The sequence below is a fragment of the Suillus discolor genome (assembly GCF_016758755.1).
Source record: "Suillus discolor strain FC423 chromosome Unknown F5147scaffold_32, whole genome shotgun sequence".
Lineage (NCBI taxonomy): Eukaryota > Fungi > Basidiomycota > Agaricomycetes > Boletales > Suillaceae > Suillus > Suillus discolor.
The window spans coordinates 335,092-350,002 of record NW_024541279.1 but is presented as its reverse complement, the minus strand read 5'-3'; the positions used below and the strand labels follow the sequence as shown (position 1 = coordinate 350,002).

At 48.8% G+C, this 14,911-nt stretch overlaps 7 protein-coding genes across 7 annotated transcripts; 5 read left to right on the top strand and 2 right to left on the bottom strand.

Annotated features, from left to right (window-relative positions):
- Nucleotides 1-426: 426 nt before the first annotated feature.
- On the top strand, nucleotides 427-2,614 carry F5147DRAFT_698331 (uncharacterized protein). The gene is made up of 3 exons (XM_041437549.1): nucleotides 427-898; nucleotides 973-2,035; nucleotides 2,104-2,614. Exons 1-3 carry the CDS (start codon nucleotides 697-699, stop codon nucleotides 2,456-2,458), a joined length of 1,620 nt encoding a protein of 539 aa, XP_041292144.1. The 5' UTR covers nucleotides 427-696; the 3' UTR covers nucleotides 2,459-2,614.
- Nucleotides 2,615-2,641: 27 nt separating this feature from the next.
- On the top strand, nucleotides 2,642-4,326 carry F5147DRAFT_698326 (uncharacterized protein). The gene is made up of 4 exons (XM_041437548.1): nucleotides 2,642-3,280; nucleotides 3,340-3,376; nucleotides 3,437-3,550; nucleotides 3,602-4,326. Exons 1-4 carry the CDS (start codon nucleotides 3,102-3,104, stop codon nucleotides 4,073-4,075), a joined length of 804 nt encoding a protein of 267 aa, XP_041292143.1. The 5' UTR covers nucleotides 2,642-3,101; the 3' UTR covers nucleotides 4,076-4,326.
- A 36-nt stretch (nucleotides 4,327-4,362) lies between these two features.
- Nucleotides 4,363-6,115, top strand: F5147DRAFT_212384 (uncharacterized protein). Its single transcript, XM_041428627.1, has 2 exons — nucleotides 4,363-4,728; nucleotides 4,787-6,115. The coding sequence occupies exons 1-2, from the start codon at nucleotides 4,483-4,485 to the stop codon at nucleotides 6,029-6,031; spliced, it is 1,491 nt and encodes a 496-aa protein (XP_041292142.1). The 5' UTR covers nucleotides 4,363-4,482; the 3' UTR covers nucleotides 6,032-6,115.
- A 367-nt stretch (nucleotides 6,116-6,482) lies between these two features.
- F5147DRAFT_698320 (plant expansin) lies at nucleotides 6,483-8,052 on the top strand. The gene is made up of 5 exons (XM_041437547.1): nucleotides 6,483-6,869; nucleotides 6,929-6,965; nucleotides 7,025-7,138; nucleotides 7,190-7,848; nucleotides 7,903-8,052. Exons 1-4 carry the CDS (start codon nucleotides 6,700-6,702, stop codon nucleotides 7,817-7,819), a joined length of 951 nt encoding a protein of 316 aa, XP_041292141.1. The 5' UTR covers nucleotides 6,483-6,699; the 3' UTR covers nucleotides 7,820-7,848; nucleotides 7,903-8,052.
- On the bottom strand, nucleotides 8,053-11,253 carry F5147DRAFT_698318 (urease). The gene is made up of 12 exons (XM_041437546.1): nucleotides 11,129-11,253; nucleotides 10,842-11,065; nucleotides 10,551-10,791; nucleotides 10,100-10,498; nucleotides 10,015-10,048; nucleotides 9,853-9,965; nucleotides 9,277-9,805; nucleotides 9,172-9,228; nucleotides 9,002-9,114; nucleotides 8,655-8,950; nucleotides 8,468-8,606; nucleotides 8,053-8,411 (listed from the first exon to the last, which is right to left on the bottom strand). The coding sequence occupies exons 1-12, from the start codon at nucleotides 11,171-11,173 to the stop codon at nucleotides 8,079-8,081; spliced, it is 2,523 nt and encodes an 840-aa protein (XP_041292140.1). The 5' UTR covers nucleotides 11,174-11,253; the 3' UTR covers nucleotides 8,053-8,078.
- A 744-nt stretch (nucleotides 11,254-11,997) lies between these two features.
- On the top strand, nucleotides 11,998-12,668 carry F5147DRAFT_746046 (uncharacterized protein; the record flags this gene model as incomplete). The annotated part of the gene is made up of 2 exons (XM_041439810.1): nucleotides 11,998-12,577; nucleotides 12,625-12,668. The coding sequence occupies 2 exons, from the start codon at nucleotides 11,998-12,000 to the stop codon at nucleotides 12,666-12,668; spliced, it is 624 nt and encodes a 207-aa protein (XP_041292139.1).
- Nucleotides 12,669-13,037: 369 nt separating this feature from the next.
- F5147DRAFT_698313 (mitochondrial carrier domain-containing protein) lies at nucleotides 13,038-14,755 on the bottom strand. The gene is made up of 6 exons (XM_041437545.1): nucleotides 14,556-14,755; nucleotides 14,482-14,502; nucleotides 14,275-14,432; nucleotides 13,752-14,221; nucleotides 13,510-13,695; nucleotides 13,038-13,457 (listed from the first exon to the last, which is right to left on the bottom strand). The coding sequence occupies exons 1-6, from the start codon at nucleotides 14,648-14,650 to the stop codon at nucleotides 13,332-13,334; spliced, it is 1,056 nt and encodes a 351-aa protein (XP_041292138.1). The 5' UTR covers nucleotides 14,651-14,755; the 3' UTR covers nucleotides 13,038-13,331.
- Between the last annotated feature and the right edge of the window lie 156 nt (nucleotides 14,756-14,911).

Below are 14,911 nucleotides of genomic sequence, written 5' to 3'. Positions count from 1 at the left end.
TTCGTAGAGCGCACGCAGTTCAGGGCATTTCCAAAGGTCGGTCCCGATACAACGTAAAAGATGTTGATTGTCACGGTCGTCGGTATTCGCGAAGCCTTGACGTATAAGAGCGATTCTTTCCTTATGATAAGGAATATGGAAGGGAAGAACTAGACCTGGGTTCGTCACGGTGAACTGTCGCATTATTCTGGTAAGAATTCTTTGGCTCCACTAGAGTAATGACTGATCAATCATAATCCGGGAATGAAGAGGTTGAACGTTGAACATCGTTGACAAGTAATCCGGTGAAGACCACTGCTTGGCAACTGTTGTTTATGCAGTTACCGAATCCCGATGGCGATCACTTATATGGTCGCATTATGTCCGCAGCCAATGGCAATAGTCCAGTTTTCTTCGCAACTTCGAGACTTCAAACTTCAGCTTCGCATTCAAGCACTGCCAGAATCATAGTGGACCAGATCCAGATCCTCATGAAAAACTTCCACAATGATCTTAGACTTGAAGACAATGCCGCAAAAGAAGAATCGTGAGTGGTCTTGTGGTCACATGTGGATGTTCAATTGTAAGCGGTGTCAGGCTCCGAGCTTTTATAAGTACTTCCGCTGGACTGACAACGTCACAGTATTGGCACCTCCAATCGATACGACCTATCGTCCCAGCTGATCAGCCTTTTCTCTGCGACCAATTCTATAATAAATGACCTCTTCACCGCATTCTCCTCCACCTCAAAAAGTTCGCAATGAGCCAGAAAATGATAAACCATCTTCGCCACCCCCGTCACCTAGTAAACGATCTTTTGCTTTCACCGACGAGGCAGATCATGCACTAAGCCCTCTTGGTTATTTTAAACGTCGCCACGTCCAAAATAATGGCGAAGCTGCAAAACGAGCACCACTTGGTAAGTTTAGCGCCTGCCTCAGCCCTGATGCTATTGTGCTCACGCTGTGAACGCGGAACCCTTTTCATCTTCAGAGAATGGTAACAGGCTTCCCAAAAATGGAAGATGGTCAGAAACATCATTACACACCCTAGCCACTTCCCCTCAACCGCAATCGTGTGATGCGAACCATAGCATCTCAAAAGACGGAACCGAGGATGAAGCCATATATTCGCGGCCGATTGCTATTCAGAGTGGTGATGTTGATAGTACAGCTGGAAGTAGTCGCAGAGAGCGCCCGCCACTCACCCGTGGCGCAAGGTATGGCTCTGATGTACGGGAATCAGTTCGTGCCTCAGCAGCTGGATCCGCGGCAGGGTGGCCCTCACCATCAAGGAGCCTGTCTGACCTCACCTCATCAGAGCGCAGGACATCGTCTCGTGAGTGGAATGTGGACAAGGTGACGCAACCCATAACATCGCGTACCCCCTCCATGCCATATGTTCGGCGTCCTCCTGGGGATCTTTGGAAGGCCGAATCCTCGTCTGACGAACCTGTGCGGACAGTTTATGGCCTCGTGGACAACCGTGATCCAATGTTTGATACTTCTGCGCCACCTGGACTTACAAGACGCAGGGGATCGGTGCCTGATATAAATGGAAGTCGCTCTTGGTCACCGATGTCAGGCAGTCTGCCACTGCGTACTGACGAACCCTCCGAATACGAGCGACCAATAAGTGCCGAGAAAAGTAGGGTGGTGTCGATGACACGGCGAAGATCCAGGTCGTTGCCTTCTGCAAATTTACAGCCATCTTCATCAAGCGATGCAGGTAATAGTACACGAAGACATTTCCGTCTAGATTCCATTGGTACATGGCATGGCACCTACCTACCGGGAGATCCACTTACTTGTGAAGTATTGGATGCATGCCCGTCTGATCTACCGATCACTAGTAATGAATTCTATCGACTTTTACGACAAGCCCATTACAATAAACACACTTCAAATATTTTTTCTCCTCTCAACCCCCTCCGAAACCCACGACCCAGCTCCTCCCTGACTACCAATGCAACCTATCGGTACTTCTTTCCATCCATTCAAGATATACCCAACAATCTATCGAAATTTAAAAGAGGACCAGAGCAGCGACTCAGAACGTGAGGGCACTTTCGCATACGCATGTACTACACAGTTCTCATGTACACTTGTTTTCTTTGTCACACAGCATCTGCGAACTCTGTCAGTCACTCACAGCAGCATCGGAGTGCACGCACTGCCAGGAGTGTCGACGCGACACGTTATGTAAACGACTGTTGGCCAACGGTTATCGACGCATGCGCTATGCTGCTAGCATGTCGAGGACCCCCATCGTGCACAACCCGTTAGGTTCGCCCCACTACAAAATTGATGAAAACGAGAAAAATCTTTGGGAAGAGGTGACAGCTGCCACTTCTGGCGAGCCCTTCCCGGGCAGTCCTCACTGGCGGGACTTGGATGACTTTGGTGATGACGACGACGATGACTACCCGGAGATACCGGATGAGAATTTGCTTTCGGACGAGGAGGATGCGAAGCTTTGACCAGAAGAACTTCTCTGCTGAGGCTGGGATAGCATGCATTGTATCAACAAGATTTCATGAATACTACTAACCTGAAGCTACTTATACGGGTGCTTGTATCATTACTCCTTGTACACGAATTTTCTATTTGTATATCAATATATTATGGGCGGGAGAAATCACACAAAGGCTGAAGCGCTAATCCTGTCATGTACCGAGAACTCGAATTCCTGAATACCGTCTGGCGCAAAATCGAGCGCCTCAGTCGCTAATAGCATTTGGACAAGCCCCTATCGACTCCTCACACTCGCTGAACCCCACCGCTTTCTAGGCCAGGCTATCCGATGTTCGCGTCCAAGCTTTCAGTCGTGTTCGGTCCTCTCATCATTTGTGAGAAGCGCTATGTAAGGTATAATACGTACGTATACACAATGACCAAAACCATTTCAACTGTTTTGGTTATTCGAAGCTTGGTTCACTTTCCTCTTGACTTGCTTCCACCCTTCTTTGTCTTCTGCTCGTCGTTGTGTAACTTCCGCGACTTTATACCCTATATCGCCAGTCACTCATTTGTCCATACGCTCCTTAGCTATATCCTAAAAACAACAATTCTAGCCACCTGAAACCTCACCTGACTTTCGGAGTCAGTCTACTATAATTCCCAATGCTAGTGTCCTCAGCCATCCTCCTCGCTTCTGCGATTCTTCCTTTCACCCTTGGCGGCACCCATGGCCATAACCAACGCGGACGCCATCAAGAATTAGCCCAGCGGGCGCGAGGCGACGTGGGCAACCACAAACGCTCTTTCGACAACGCACGCTTCACCTTTTATGACGTTGGCTTGTGAGTGGACTTGAACCGAAGAATCACTCGTTGAACTATCCAGCTGATCTAGATCCAAGGGGTGCTTGTGGGCAGTACAGCTCTCCTAACGATTTCGTACGTCTCAGCCATGGCGATTACTTGGTATAGGGTTTCCGAAGCTCATTATATGACAAGATCGTTGCCCTCAATGTCGCCCAATATGGTGAAGGTTACCCGGGTCCGCAGTGCTTCAAGTCCATTATCATTTCGTATGGGGACAAATCTGCCCAGGCCACCATCATGGACAAAGTGAGCCCGAGGACGTGCTATTCTCTCTCTTATTGACACATTCTTGTCCAGTGTATGGGGTGCCCGTACGGTGGGCTTGACTTCTCTGAGAGTCTTTTCAGTTACTTCGCTTCTGAAAGTGGTGGCGTTCTGTACGGGTCGTGGCGTTTCAATGATGGCGTCAGCAAACGTGCAGTATCCACGAGCTCCAAATGGATGCCTACGCCGGTTCCTCGTGCTGATTTGCCCATGCCTATTTACACACAGTCAGGCCTGCACCACTATGCCGCTGACACAAACGCCACCACCTCCACCATATCTGCATCCGAAACCAGCACTACATCTACAAGCGAAACCCCTACTACTTCTCTGACCGACACCAGTACCACATCTACGAGCGAAACCCCCACTACCTCTCTGACCGACACTAGTACCACATCTACAAGCGAAACCCCCACCACTTCCCTGACCGACACTAGCACCACATCTACGAACTCTTTCCCAACGACGTCACGGTTGACTGCTCATATGACGGCACGGGTTTAGCGGTCATTCTCCGAGTATACGGAAGCTCCTATGGAAATTCCTACTTTAAGCTCTCACGAGGTGTAATTTATTTCATTTTTACATCATGATGTCATTGATGTCTTCTTACATCCTAACTCTTTGCGGAACTCCTTTCCTCAAGACAGTGGCTGATGAGGAGAATCCTTGCATCAAAGTTCTTGTTGTTAATGCTGGATTCGAGAGGCCACGACTCATCTGAAGGTACTTTAGAACTGAATGATGGCTCAGATGATTAGTGCACCGTGACGTCCGACGCACGGAGAGTCGGAGAGTCGGAGTCGTGTCGTGGTCTCCGACTTTTTGCCGACTCCGATTGCAAAATTGTGTGCATGTTGTAACTCAAACCCCCAGACTCTTTTCACTCCATACTCATCGTCATTCGACTTATGCACCGGGCTCTGCATATCTGTGAAATTCTTTTGGAGATATTTGCGTATGTGAATACAGTCCGCAACCGGACGTTCTATCACCGGCCTGCATTTGTGCGGAAATCCCTTGCAGCACTTGCAGTGACATGCAAAACATTTTACGAGCCTGCAATGAATGAACTTTGGGCTGTCATGTTTGGGTTGACGCCACTGCTAGGCTGTGTAACGAGGCTACATCCAATCATATATTGTAGCGACCGAGAGGTCAGTGCGCTCTATTCATTTCCTTTCGTTCGTCAGCTCACCGAACATCTAAACACAGTTCTCCTTGTTTACTCATCCAAGCTTTCAAGACATCAAACCATTATCGGAGAATGAAGGTCGTCAGTTTCTGCGTCACGCAGCCCGTGTGCGCTCCATACATGTATTGGCAAGAGACGACTGCTATCACCTTCTTTCCGTCCTCAAGTGCAGGGTGCCATGCATGTTTCCGAGACTGCTGTCGTTAAGGAATCCATGTCCGGAAACCCGCTCTGATATCTTCCTTTCCCCCACGCTGCGTCATTGTGACCTGTGGGTCGCTTATGGGGATTTGAAAGTTATCGCGACCCATTGTGCTGCTTTGGAGCACATATCCCTCGCGAACACTGAATGGAATATAGAAAATGAGCCGTCCCTGCTGTCCGACTGCGTTCGTTTGTGCAAGCGGCTTGTAACTCTATCTTGTTCACCACTCGACTTGGCTGCGTGGAAACATCTTTCCAATCTCCCTACCCTTATCGAAGTCGAGATTGATAGAAGGAAGATAGACCCTTCCTCATTGGACCTCGAAAATAATTTCGATTTTGGTCCTTTCCTCAACCTCACAGCTCTTTCTTTCAACGTAAATACGGCTGCATACATCACAGGACTCATGCAATACTCAGACTTTCCTTCCCTGAAACAGTTCAAGATCAGGGTCAATAGGTTGTCTTGGGCAGAGGCTGAACGGCTCGTTCATGTGCTGTCCAAGTGCAAAGCACGTCACACCCTTGAACAAATTGAGATGGAGGGCCGCGCTTCAGACGTCCAGGATCCCCCTCGCAGCTCTATCATACACTTCTGTTGTTTTACACAGCTCCGAATCCTCTCGCTCAATTTTCCCCGTTGCTGCATCCACCTTGACAACGACCTTCTTTTGGAATGCATGTCCAGTTGGCCACATCTCCGAGTTCTGAATTTACAAGATTCTAATCAGGATCAAAGTACCATTACATTCCGCGGATTATTTGCAGCGCTCCATCAATGCCCCCACTTGCACACGCTTGATTTATTGATAGACGCTGTGAATATCGATATCAATCCTACAGGGGAGTCGTTTCGACATCTGTCCCTACAACGATGGGACGTGCTATCTGGTCAGGTAATGGATCCAAAAGCTGTCGCTCATATCATATTCTCTATGCTCCCTTGCGTCGAGATCTTTTACAAGACTCACAGCTTCATGTCAATGAGCAGTAGCCCTCCGTATGCGTGGCCCGATGTCCAACGTCGTCTGTGGTCCCTACATGAAGCTGCGGGGACCTGAGCTCAAGATACACACGTTTGCGTGATATCTGGAATATGGGAAGTGGGGATAGGTTAAGGGAGATCTTACCCGCTTGTTATTGTTGTATAAAGTGTATAGAGTCTTTACTACTATAGCCGCTCGATACCAGCGCTCGAACGTGTGTTCGTACGTAACATGTGTCTCGCATTAATGGTGTATTCCACGGAATGTGACAAGCATACACCAACAGAAGTTGATGAAGTCATCACGAATCAATTGCTTCTGACGCAGATACCACGGTCTTGGTCGTCCGGACAAGCCCCTATCAATATTATTTCCCGTCCGCACCGTTTTCTAGTGCGCCAGGTCATCATCATGATGGATGGCAGCCCTATGTTCGCGTCCAAGTAAGATGGGTTCAGTGTGTATATTCAGTCCTCTCATGGTTCGTAGAAGGCGCGATGTAAAGTAATACGTACGCGATGACCAAAGTCACATCAACTTTTTTGGTTATTCGCTTGGTTGACTTTCCTTTTAACTTGCTTCGACCCTTCTCTGTGTTTTGCTCGTCGTTGTATCACTTCCACGACTTTATATCCTGTAGCGACAGTCACTCCTTTGTCCAAACGCTCCTTCGCTATACCTATACCCTCAAAAACAACCATCCCAAACCTCACCTGACTTTCGGTCTATAGTTCTCAACGCTAATGTTTTCTATCTTCCTCCTCGTTGCTGCGGTCCTTCCTTTCACGGTTGGTGGTGCGCTTGGACATATCCAGCGTGTACGCCATCATGAATTAGCCCAGCGGGCGCGAGGTGACGTGGGCATACACAAACGCTTCGACAACGCACGCTTCACCTTTTATGACGTTGGCTTGTGAGTGGACTTGAACCAAAGAATCACTCGTTGAGCCACGTAGCTGATTTAAATTCAAGGGGTGCTTGTGGGCAGTACAGCTCTCCTAGTGATTTCGTACGTCTCAGCCAAATGATTACTTGGTGTAGCGTTTCCGATACTCATTTTTCGACAAGATTGTCGCCGTCAACGTCATACAGTATGGTCCTGGTTTCCCAGGTCCGCTGTGTTTCAAGCCCATTACTATCTCCTGTGGGGGCAAAACTGCCCAGGCCACTATCATGGATAAAGTGAGCCCAACGACGCGTTATTTTCTCTCTTATTGACGCGTTTGTCTCTAGTGTATGGGGTGCCCGGACGGCGGGCTTGACTTCTCTAAGGGTCTCTTCGATTTCTTCGCTTCTGAAGATGCAGGCGTTTTGTACGGAATGTGGTGGTTCAATGATGACGTCAGCGAACTTCCTACACCATCCATGAGCCCCGAATGGACGCCCACGCCGATCCCCGCTTTGTCCACGCCTACGCCTACACCTACGCCTACGCCTACGTTCACATATGTGTCATACCAACACCATCAAGCCGCTGACACCACATCCACAGTCGAAACCAGTACTACTTCTGTGACCCCCGCCAGTACTCCTTCTCCAACCGAAAGTAGCACTACTTCTGAGACTCCCACCAGCACTCCTTCTACAACCGAAACTAGCACTACTTCTCCAACACCCACTAGCACCCCTTCTGAAACACCCACCAGCACCCCTTCTGCGACTGAAACCAGCACCACTGCTACTGCTACAAACTCTTCAATCTCGATGACCTACGGCACAGATATACCAATTCCTACTGGCGCTGTAGCCATACCCGTACCCGTACCTGCACCCAACTCTGCAAATCCACAAAACATCGAGATTCTCGGTGAAGCCCTCGTCGGCATTGGCATGTTGGTTGTAGGGAGTAAGCAGGGCAATTAGGCTACTTTTGGCAAAGGCTGCTCTTTCTCGTCAGTGTTGTCTATTGGTCGGGAGTTCTACTGATCTTAGTATCGGGTATATAGCATCTATTCTTAATACGTAACCAAGACTGCCGTGATGGTTCTGAATTAGTGGGCGATGATGTGATGTACATTCATGCGGAACTTCGCTCAGTCCATTTTTCCATAAACTCAATTTGCATTCGTACAATAACACATAATATACACGATCTTCATTTTCCTTATTTTGTTTTCCGCCGTCAGAAAAAGTTGTACTCCTTCCCAAGTGGTAAACTGCTCGCAGGCTCAATATCAGCCAACACGCCATCCGCCCTCACCTCATAGCTTTCTGGATCAACAGACATCTTCGGCATCGCATCATTCCACTTCATATCTCTCTTGGTCACATTCCTACAGTTGATAACAGCCTCTGCTTGCTTAGAGAGTCCGTATGAAGCGATAGTACCAGTCGCGATGGAGATTCGGGAGACGAACGCGACCGAGTTGAGCGCCGCTGCAGAGGGGAAGGAACCCCACATTGGTCTGCCATAAGTTGGCTGTACGGTCGGAATTGAAGCGTTTGCCTCGCCCATCTAACAAAGGACATCAGTACTGTTATCGAAAAGAAAGGCTGCTCTGTAAATTTTACCTCAGCCCAAACAATCACTCCTGATTTCAACACCATTTCAGGTTTGGCGCCAAAGTTTTCGGGCTTCCAAAGGACAAGGTCGGCGAGCTTTCCCACCTCTACTGAGCCGACGACGTGACCGATACCGTGCGTGATCGCGCTAAGGAATCGTCAGTGCGCGACCACTCGAGATGACAACAAAACTGACGGGTTAATTGTATACTTTGCTATATATCTCTTGACACGTCCATTATCTTTTTCGCTTGTATCATTTAGCTCGATCAGTGGACCTTTGAAGTCCCTGAGCTTGCTCGCAGTACGCCATGTCCTGGAGGCAACTTCTCCGACACGCCCCATAGCCTGAGAATCAGAGCTGATCATGGATATCGCACCGATATCGTGCAGAACGTCTTCTGCTGCTACCGTCTCTGCTCGGATGCGAGACTCTGCGAATGCTACGTCCTCGGGAATTGATTTGTCAAGGTGGTGACAAACCATCAGCATCTATTATATGTTTAGAAAGGCAGAAATCATCAACGTGCATGGATGACTCACGTCAAGGTGTTCGTCTAGGGTGTTCCTAGCATAAGGTCGCGTAGGGTTGGTGGACGAGGGAAGGACATTTTCCAAACCGCAAACAACGATGATATCTGGAGCGTGACCGCCACCTACATAGTTTTACGATGAGACCACATAATAGGGAACTAAAAGAAACGGAGTCATACCGGCGCCTTCCGTGTGATACGTATGTATAGTGCGACCGCCAAATGCCTTGATCGTACCTGCGTTCCATCAGCATCCAAAAGACCGATGAATGGCACACTTCCTACTCTCCACAAATCCGCTCTCATTGAGAGTATCCGTATGGATGTTGACCTGAACATCAAACTCATCACCAACATCCAAGGCGTTCGCGATCACAGCTGGAGTAGAACCCCAGTCCTCGTGTATTTTCAGGCCCCCTGCACCTGCGCGAACGATATCCTCCAATGCATGCCTTCCCGTGTCATTCCCCTTCCCGGTAAACAAGAAGTTCATCGGGAGCCCATCTGTGGCCGCAAGCATCGTCTTTAAGTAGAATGGACTCGGTGTGCATGTCGTAGCATTTGTCCCTGCGCTCGGACCTGTCCCACCCCCAATCATCGTCGTCGTACCCGATGCGAGCGCTTCGGTGACTTGTTGCGGACAAATATAATGTACATGTGCATCGATAGTGCCCGCAGTCACGATGAGCTTCTCGCCGGCAATGACCTCCGTTGAGGAGCCGATGCGCATGTTGTCGGTGACACTGGTCATGACGTCGGGGTTTCCGGCTTTACCTATGCCCACGATCTTGCCCGCCTTTACTCCGATGTCTGCCTGCAAGGGTGTGCAGCAGGTGGAAATCGGTGGAGATAATCAATTACCTTGTATATCCCGGTCCAGTCAATTATAACTGCATTGGTAATGACGAGGTCTAGGTTACCCTCGAGGTACCCGCGACTGGTTATCTGGCCCATGCCCTCTCGTGTACACTTGCCTGCACCTAGTGATGAACATTAGGGGAGGCACCAGGAATCATCACTGACCTCCGCCGAATTTGACTTCATCACCATAATAGGCCTGTGCTAGACATGAGCCAGCACAAAACATGATCATATTGATATAACAAACCGCATCGCTCTCAATTTCGACCCATAAACTAGTATCACCAAGCCTAATACGGTCACCGACCGTGGGGCCATACATAGAAATGTACTCCTCGCGGCCGATAGTGGTGTCCTCGTGTACCTCGAGCGCACCGGGGTCTGGACAGTGTCTGAAACTCCCTAGTAGTAAACACTTATCAATATGGCTATCCTTCTTTAGAGTATCCTTCAGGCGAGTGAAAATTAAGTTGCCACCGGTTACGGCTTTTTTGCCCGCAATAGCACATAGTAAGACGGTCTTGGAATCGCCAGGCTCGAAGCGAACAGCAGTCCCAGCGGGGATATCAAGAAACATTCCGTTAGCTTTGACACGATCGAATTCCAACGCGCCATTAGTTTCGGTGAAATGGTAATGGGATCCGACCTTTCGAGGATATGAGAGTTCGCATATCAAACTAGTAGGGACGCCCACGAACCTGAATAGGGCGATCGCCGTGGTTGGTCACCTTCAACTTGATGCGTTCGCGTCCTTGATTGATAACAATCCTCTCTTTTTTGGCGATGATAGCTCCTGGAAGGTTTTCACGGGAGATAATTGTAGTCTCCGTGGCTGGGAATTTGTCCTGTGAAGGTACAGGGAGGAACGATCCATAGAGCGCTGCATCTAGGTTGCCATGATCCGTGCAGATGGGATCATGCACAGTTACTAGGAATACACTTCAACCGGGTTGTCAGTTGAGATGGTCTCGCACGGGTGTACAACTGACCCATCTGGGAACGTTCCTTCTACCTGTATCTCGTGTAGGCGGGGTGGAACGCTAGGTAAGACATGGGTCCTCCCCAATAAGGTTTTCCCGTGCTGCATCAACTCAGCCACAGAATGCTGTCCATCACGTATACGTTCCTGCAGTTGAGAGGCAATCAAGGCGATGGCTTCGTTGATATTGAGCTGTAAGCCTCTAGCTAGACGCTTTTGGGCTAGAAAGCCGGCCTGAGAAGAGAAACAAGGGAAGACTCATGTCATTCCATTGCATGAATTAAGACTAGGGGGTACCTGGTGCAAGAGCAGCTTCTCATATTCTCTCGGCAAGATATGCATCCTGAACTCTACCCCACAGGTTAAGCTTAGAGATATGGTTTTGCTGTACGAAAGCTGTACGGAATGTTTGTTCGATGAGGTGCGCGCGCTTACGGCAATGGGAGTCTCCGCCGGCTGTCGCTTCTGAGAATTAATTCATTGCATCTCGAATTCTGCAATTTCTCGTTTTTGTTTCTCGCGTATACGTCACTTCAAAGTTCAAACTTGACTCAGTGGCAGTCAAGCGAAATCAAGCTTTCGGTTCTCTTGAGGGACAGCCCCGAATATACCTCTTCGGCTCATCGACGCTCTGATAATCCTGCTCTAGTCCTCTCGACCGACCGGACGATTGAAGTTTAGTTTGGTTGGCATCGAGGACAATGTTCGTCTTGACGAGGGCGACAGTCTGCATGCAACTATCACCATCTTAGGACTTACAAGACCTTTGTTCTAGATCTTGGCATAACGAAATAAAAGGGTTGACTATCGGTGTTTCTAGATTTCGAGCGTCCTAACATTGCGTGCGCAATGAATATGGGAGAATGGTGACTTTGTAGGAGGACCTAGTAGGTTATTGTTTCAGTTAATTAATGGAGCCACAAATCTGAAATGGAGAAGAAGACTGGCAAGTGGACTGTCAGTGGTTAATTTTCGGGTAAGTTCAAATTTGGAAATGGCACGTTGGTCTAAATTTGGTTCCGTCATCATTTAGATCATATCTGAACCTAGTCATCACTGTATTCTTACACCAAGCTCGGCACTGCTTTTGTTTAGGCCACAATCCACAACTGATATGAATCCCTTTGTCCTGTGCCACAGGGTCTCACTTCTTCCTTCCCCTACTTATGCCTGCTCTCAAAGTCATCGCGCCTTCCTCCACAGCTAACCAGCGCACTCCGTCCTTCTCTCAGCCTTATCCATTCCAGTCTTCACGCATGTCTCTTCGTCGCAGTGCTTCTTTTCTCTCCTTGTCAGACTATGAAGGTGACGAGGATACCTCGTTACAGTCTGGCCCCTCTTCATTTTACGCAAAGGCCCAACCTCCACTCGTTCCCTACAATCGTACTCTGTACCACTACAAGGAGCAGCGCGAACGTCGTAAAGCCGCCCTCAGCCGCAGTCGTCCTGAATTTACCATCGCTCCACCCTCTACCAAGCAACCCGGTAAAACAGCCCCTCACCCGCCACACAAACAAATCACAGGGCTGCGGACCTCTTCCCCTTTATCGCCCACTCAGAAACTCCTTCCACCCCGCGCTTCTTTTCCTCGTTCGAAGCCGGAGCCGGACTTGTACCGTATCGCAATTAAAGCCCGTATGCGGTGCTCCCCTGAAGGCGCGAAGATTCTTCGCATGGGTCCTCGCATGGCTGTGTCTATATTAGCCGCTACTCGGGACCTTGAGATGCTTGTGTCAACACATGAGGGTGAGTAGTCTGGGCGCCTGATGCCACCTCGTCTGACATCTCCTTAGTGAACTTTAATGACGACTGGGAAATGGTTGACTGCAGTGCATGATGCAACACTGATGCTATCATGCGACATCCGCATCATGCTCTCACAAATGATCTGACGATCCGGGATGACCTGAAACGATTCAGATCTGTACGGGAGCAATCACATGAATTTATCGGATTTTCAGAAGGGAATGTCTTCATTCATTTAGTACATCTTCCTTCTTCCTCCACTTCGTCTGTCTATTATGCCGGAAGATTATTGGCCATTTAGGATTATTTGTTGTACCAATACTTAGTTATTTTCACGTGCTCCTTCGATCAACATACCCCACACGACCATGCATTTGTACCGTATCACTCATCAATTATTTACTTCTCATGATCATACGCACTCCTTAGCACGAACTTTCGTTTCCAGAAACAGAGATTAGTACATCACTTTTTAAAGCTGTGTTTGATTTCCCCGTTTCACGATCGCGACCCGACATGTTTTGACTCGATCATACATCAGTGATCACCATGACTCGTCACTTCGACACCTGACAACTACATAAAGAGTAGATAAGCTGGGGCCCTGCAGCCAGACACGCCTCATCTGGATAGGTACATGATCCGTCTATTTGTCTACTAAGGTTCTGGGATGATACACGATACAAAAGGTATGCACCTCCTGAGAGAGTAAACGACTGACTGATCCTGATTCCCCAAGAACAAACGTGCGTCGTCATGGCCGCGAGGTGAACTTTGTAAACAGGACCATGATGGCCAGGGCCCAATGCTCGAACTGTTCCTTGGATACAAACAACAACGCCTGAGAAAGTACGGCTTTGATTATCTGCGCGGACATCCCCTGTTCAGTTTGGTTAGCGTGAAACAGCAAGTATCAGATTGGTAATATCGACCTGATACCACCCGACAAATCCTTCTTTCCTCAGGACTCTCAGGAGGAGGCCGAGAGCACCGGCTTGGTTTGCTTTGGATTTGGTATTTCCATTTCGACCATCAGGCAGACCCTCGTTCTCTAACGTATCCGTATCAGAAGAACGGGCCTGAATTCTGACCTTGGCCATAATATATGGATATGTTACCTAGGGAGCGATGTCAGGAGATGTCACTCAGCCACCCGACCACGTATCAAGCTCACAATAGTGGCAAGCGTCTTGCTAAACGCCCCAAGCAAAAACGACGTCCCTGGCGTCAATTTACCATTCGCAGCACTTGCGAGCAACAAGAGGCTCTTGAGGCGCTCATAAACGCCGTACGTTATGGCAGGGTTCACAGTCAAGACCATGCCGGGCTTAATGCCTAGCCACAGCCCTGTGACACCATCCTCGCGAACTATCTCACGAGCGACAGCTAATAAAGATTCGTCTACCGGTCCCTCATCTTGGGAGGACTGCGACGAGTTTCGGACAGAGCGCCCAACTTGTTGTCGAGTTGCGATCACGGATACGGGAATCGTGAAAATCTGGGATAGCGCTCCAGCAGCTGCCCCGAGGGAGAGTTCAGCAGCTGTGGATAGTGCAGGAGGTTTTGAACCAGGAGGCAGCTTCAAAGTCATGCGCTTGATGTATGATGAGCGTATGAATGAGTAGAAGAAGAAGTAGGCATATTCTTGGGGTATTCAGCTCGATGAGGGAACGTAAATGAGGTAATTGGAGACACACGCATCGAGAAGGTGTTGAGCATTGTTGCAGCAAAGCCTCTGTACCACCCATTGATTCCCTCTTGTTTGAATATCTGGAGTAGCATCGACAGCATGCTCAGGTCGTCTTTGCGCTTTCCTCGCGCAGCTGATGAGGTCACTTGTATCCTGGTCTTAGCACTACGATGACATTAGAAACATATCTCATGAGATGCGATCGCCGACGCACACATCGAGAGGATACACTACACTGTTGATGTGTCAGCCTGAGGACAGTTGGTGCGTGGGTACTCGAGTACTCACGCGTTACTAAAACAAGCTCCAAGGGCACCAGCCAACGCAGATGCAAAAGGCGTTAGTTGCTGCGCCTGCTTTACCGGTTTGGACAGTGTGGACATAATGGAAATAAGCAACTGGGATATGTCAACCTCGTGTTGAAACTAGTACACGGAATTGCCGGCCCCAAGACCGGTTAAGTCGATTGCACATGAATTCCCATATAGGTACGACTCTTTCTGAAGCTTCCGAAGCTAACACAGACAAATAATGATATAGATCGCAAGATCTCAGCTTGCCATTTGGCGCAAATACTATATATCATGGTGGGCAGTATTCATAATGGTACAGTGTTACATTGATTGACGCTATAGTTCTCTTTC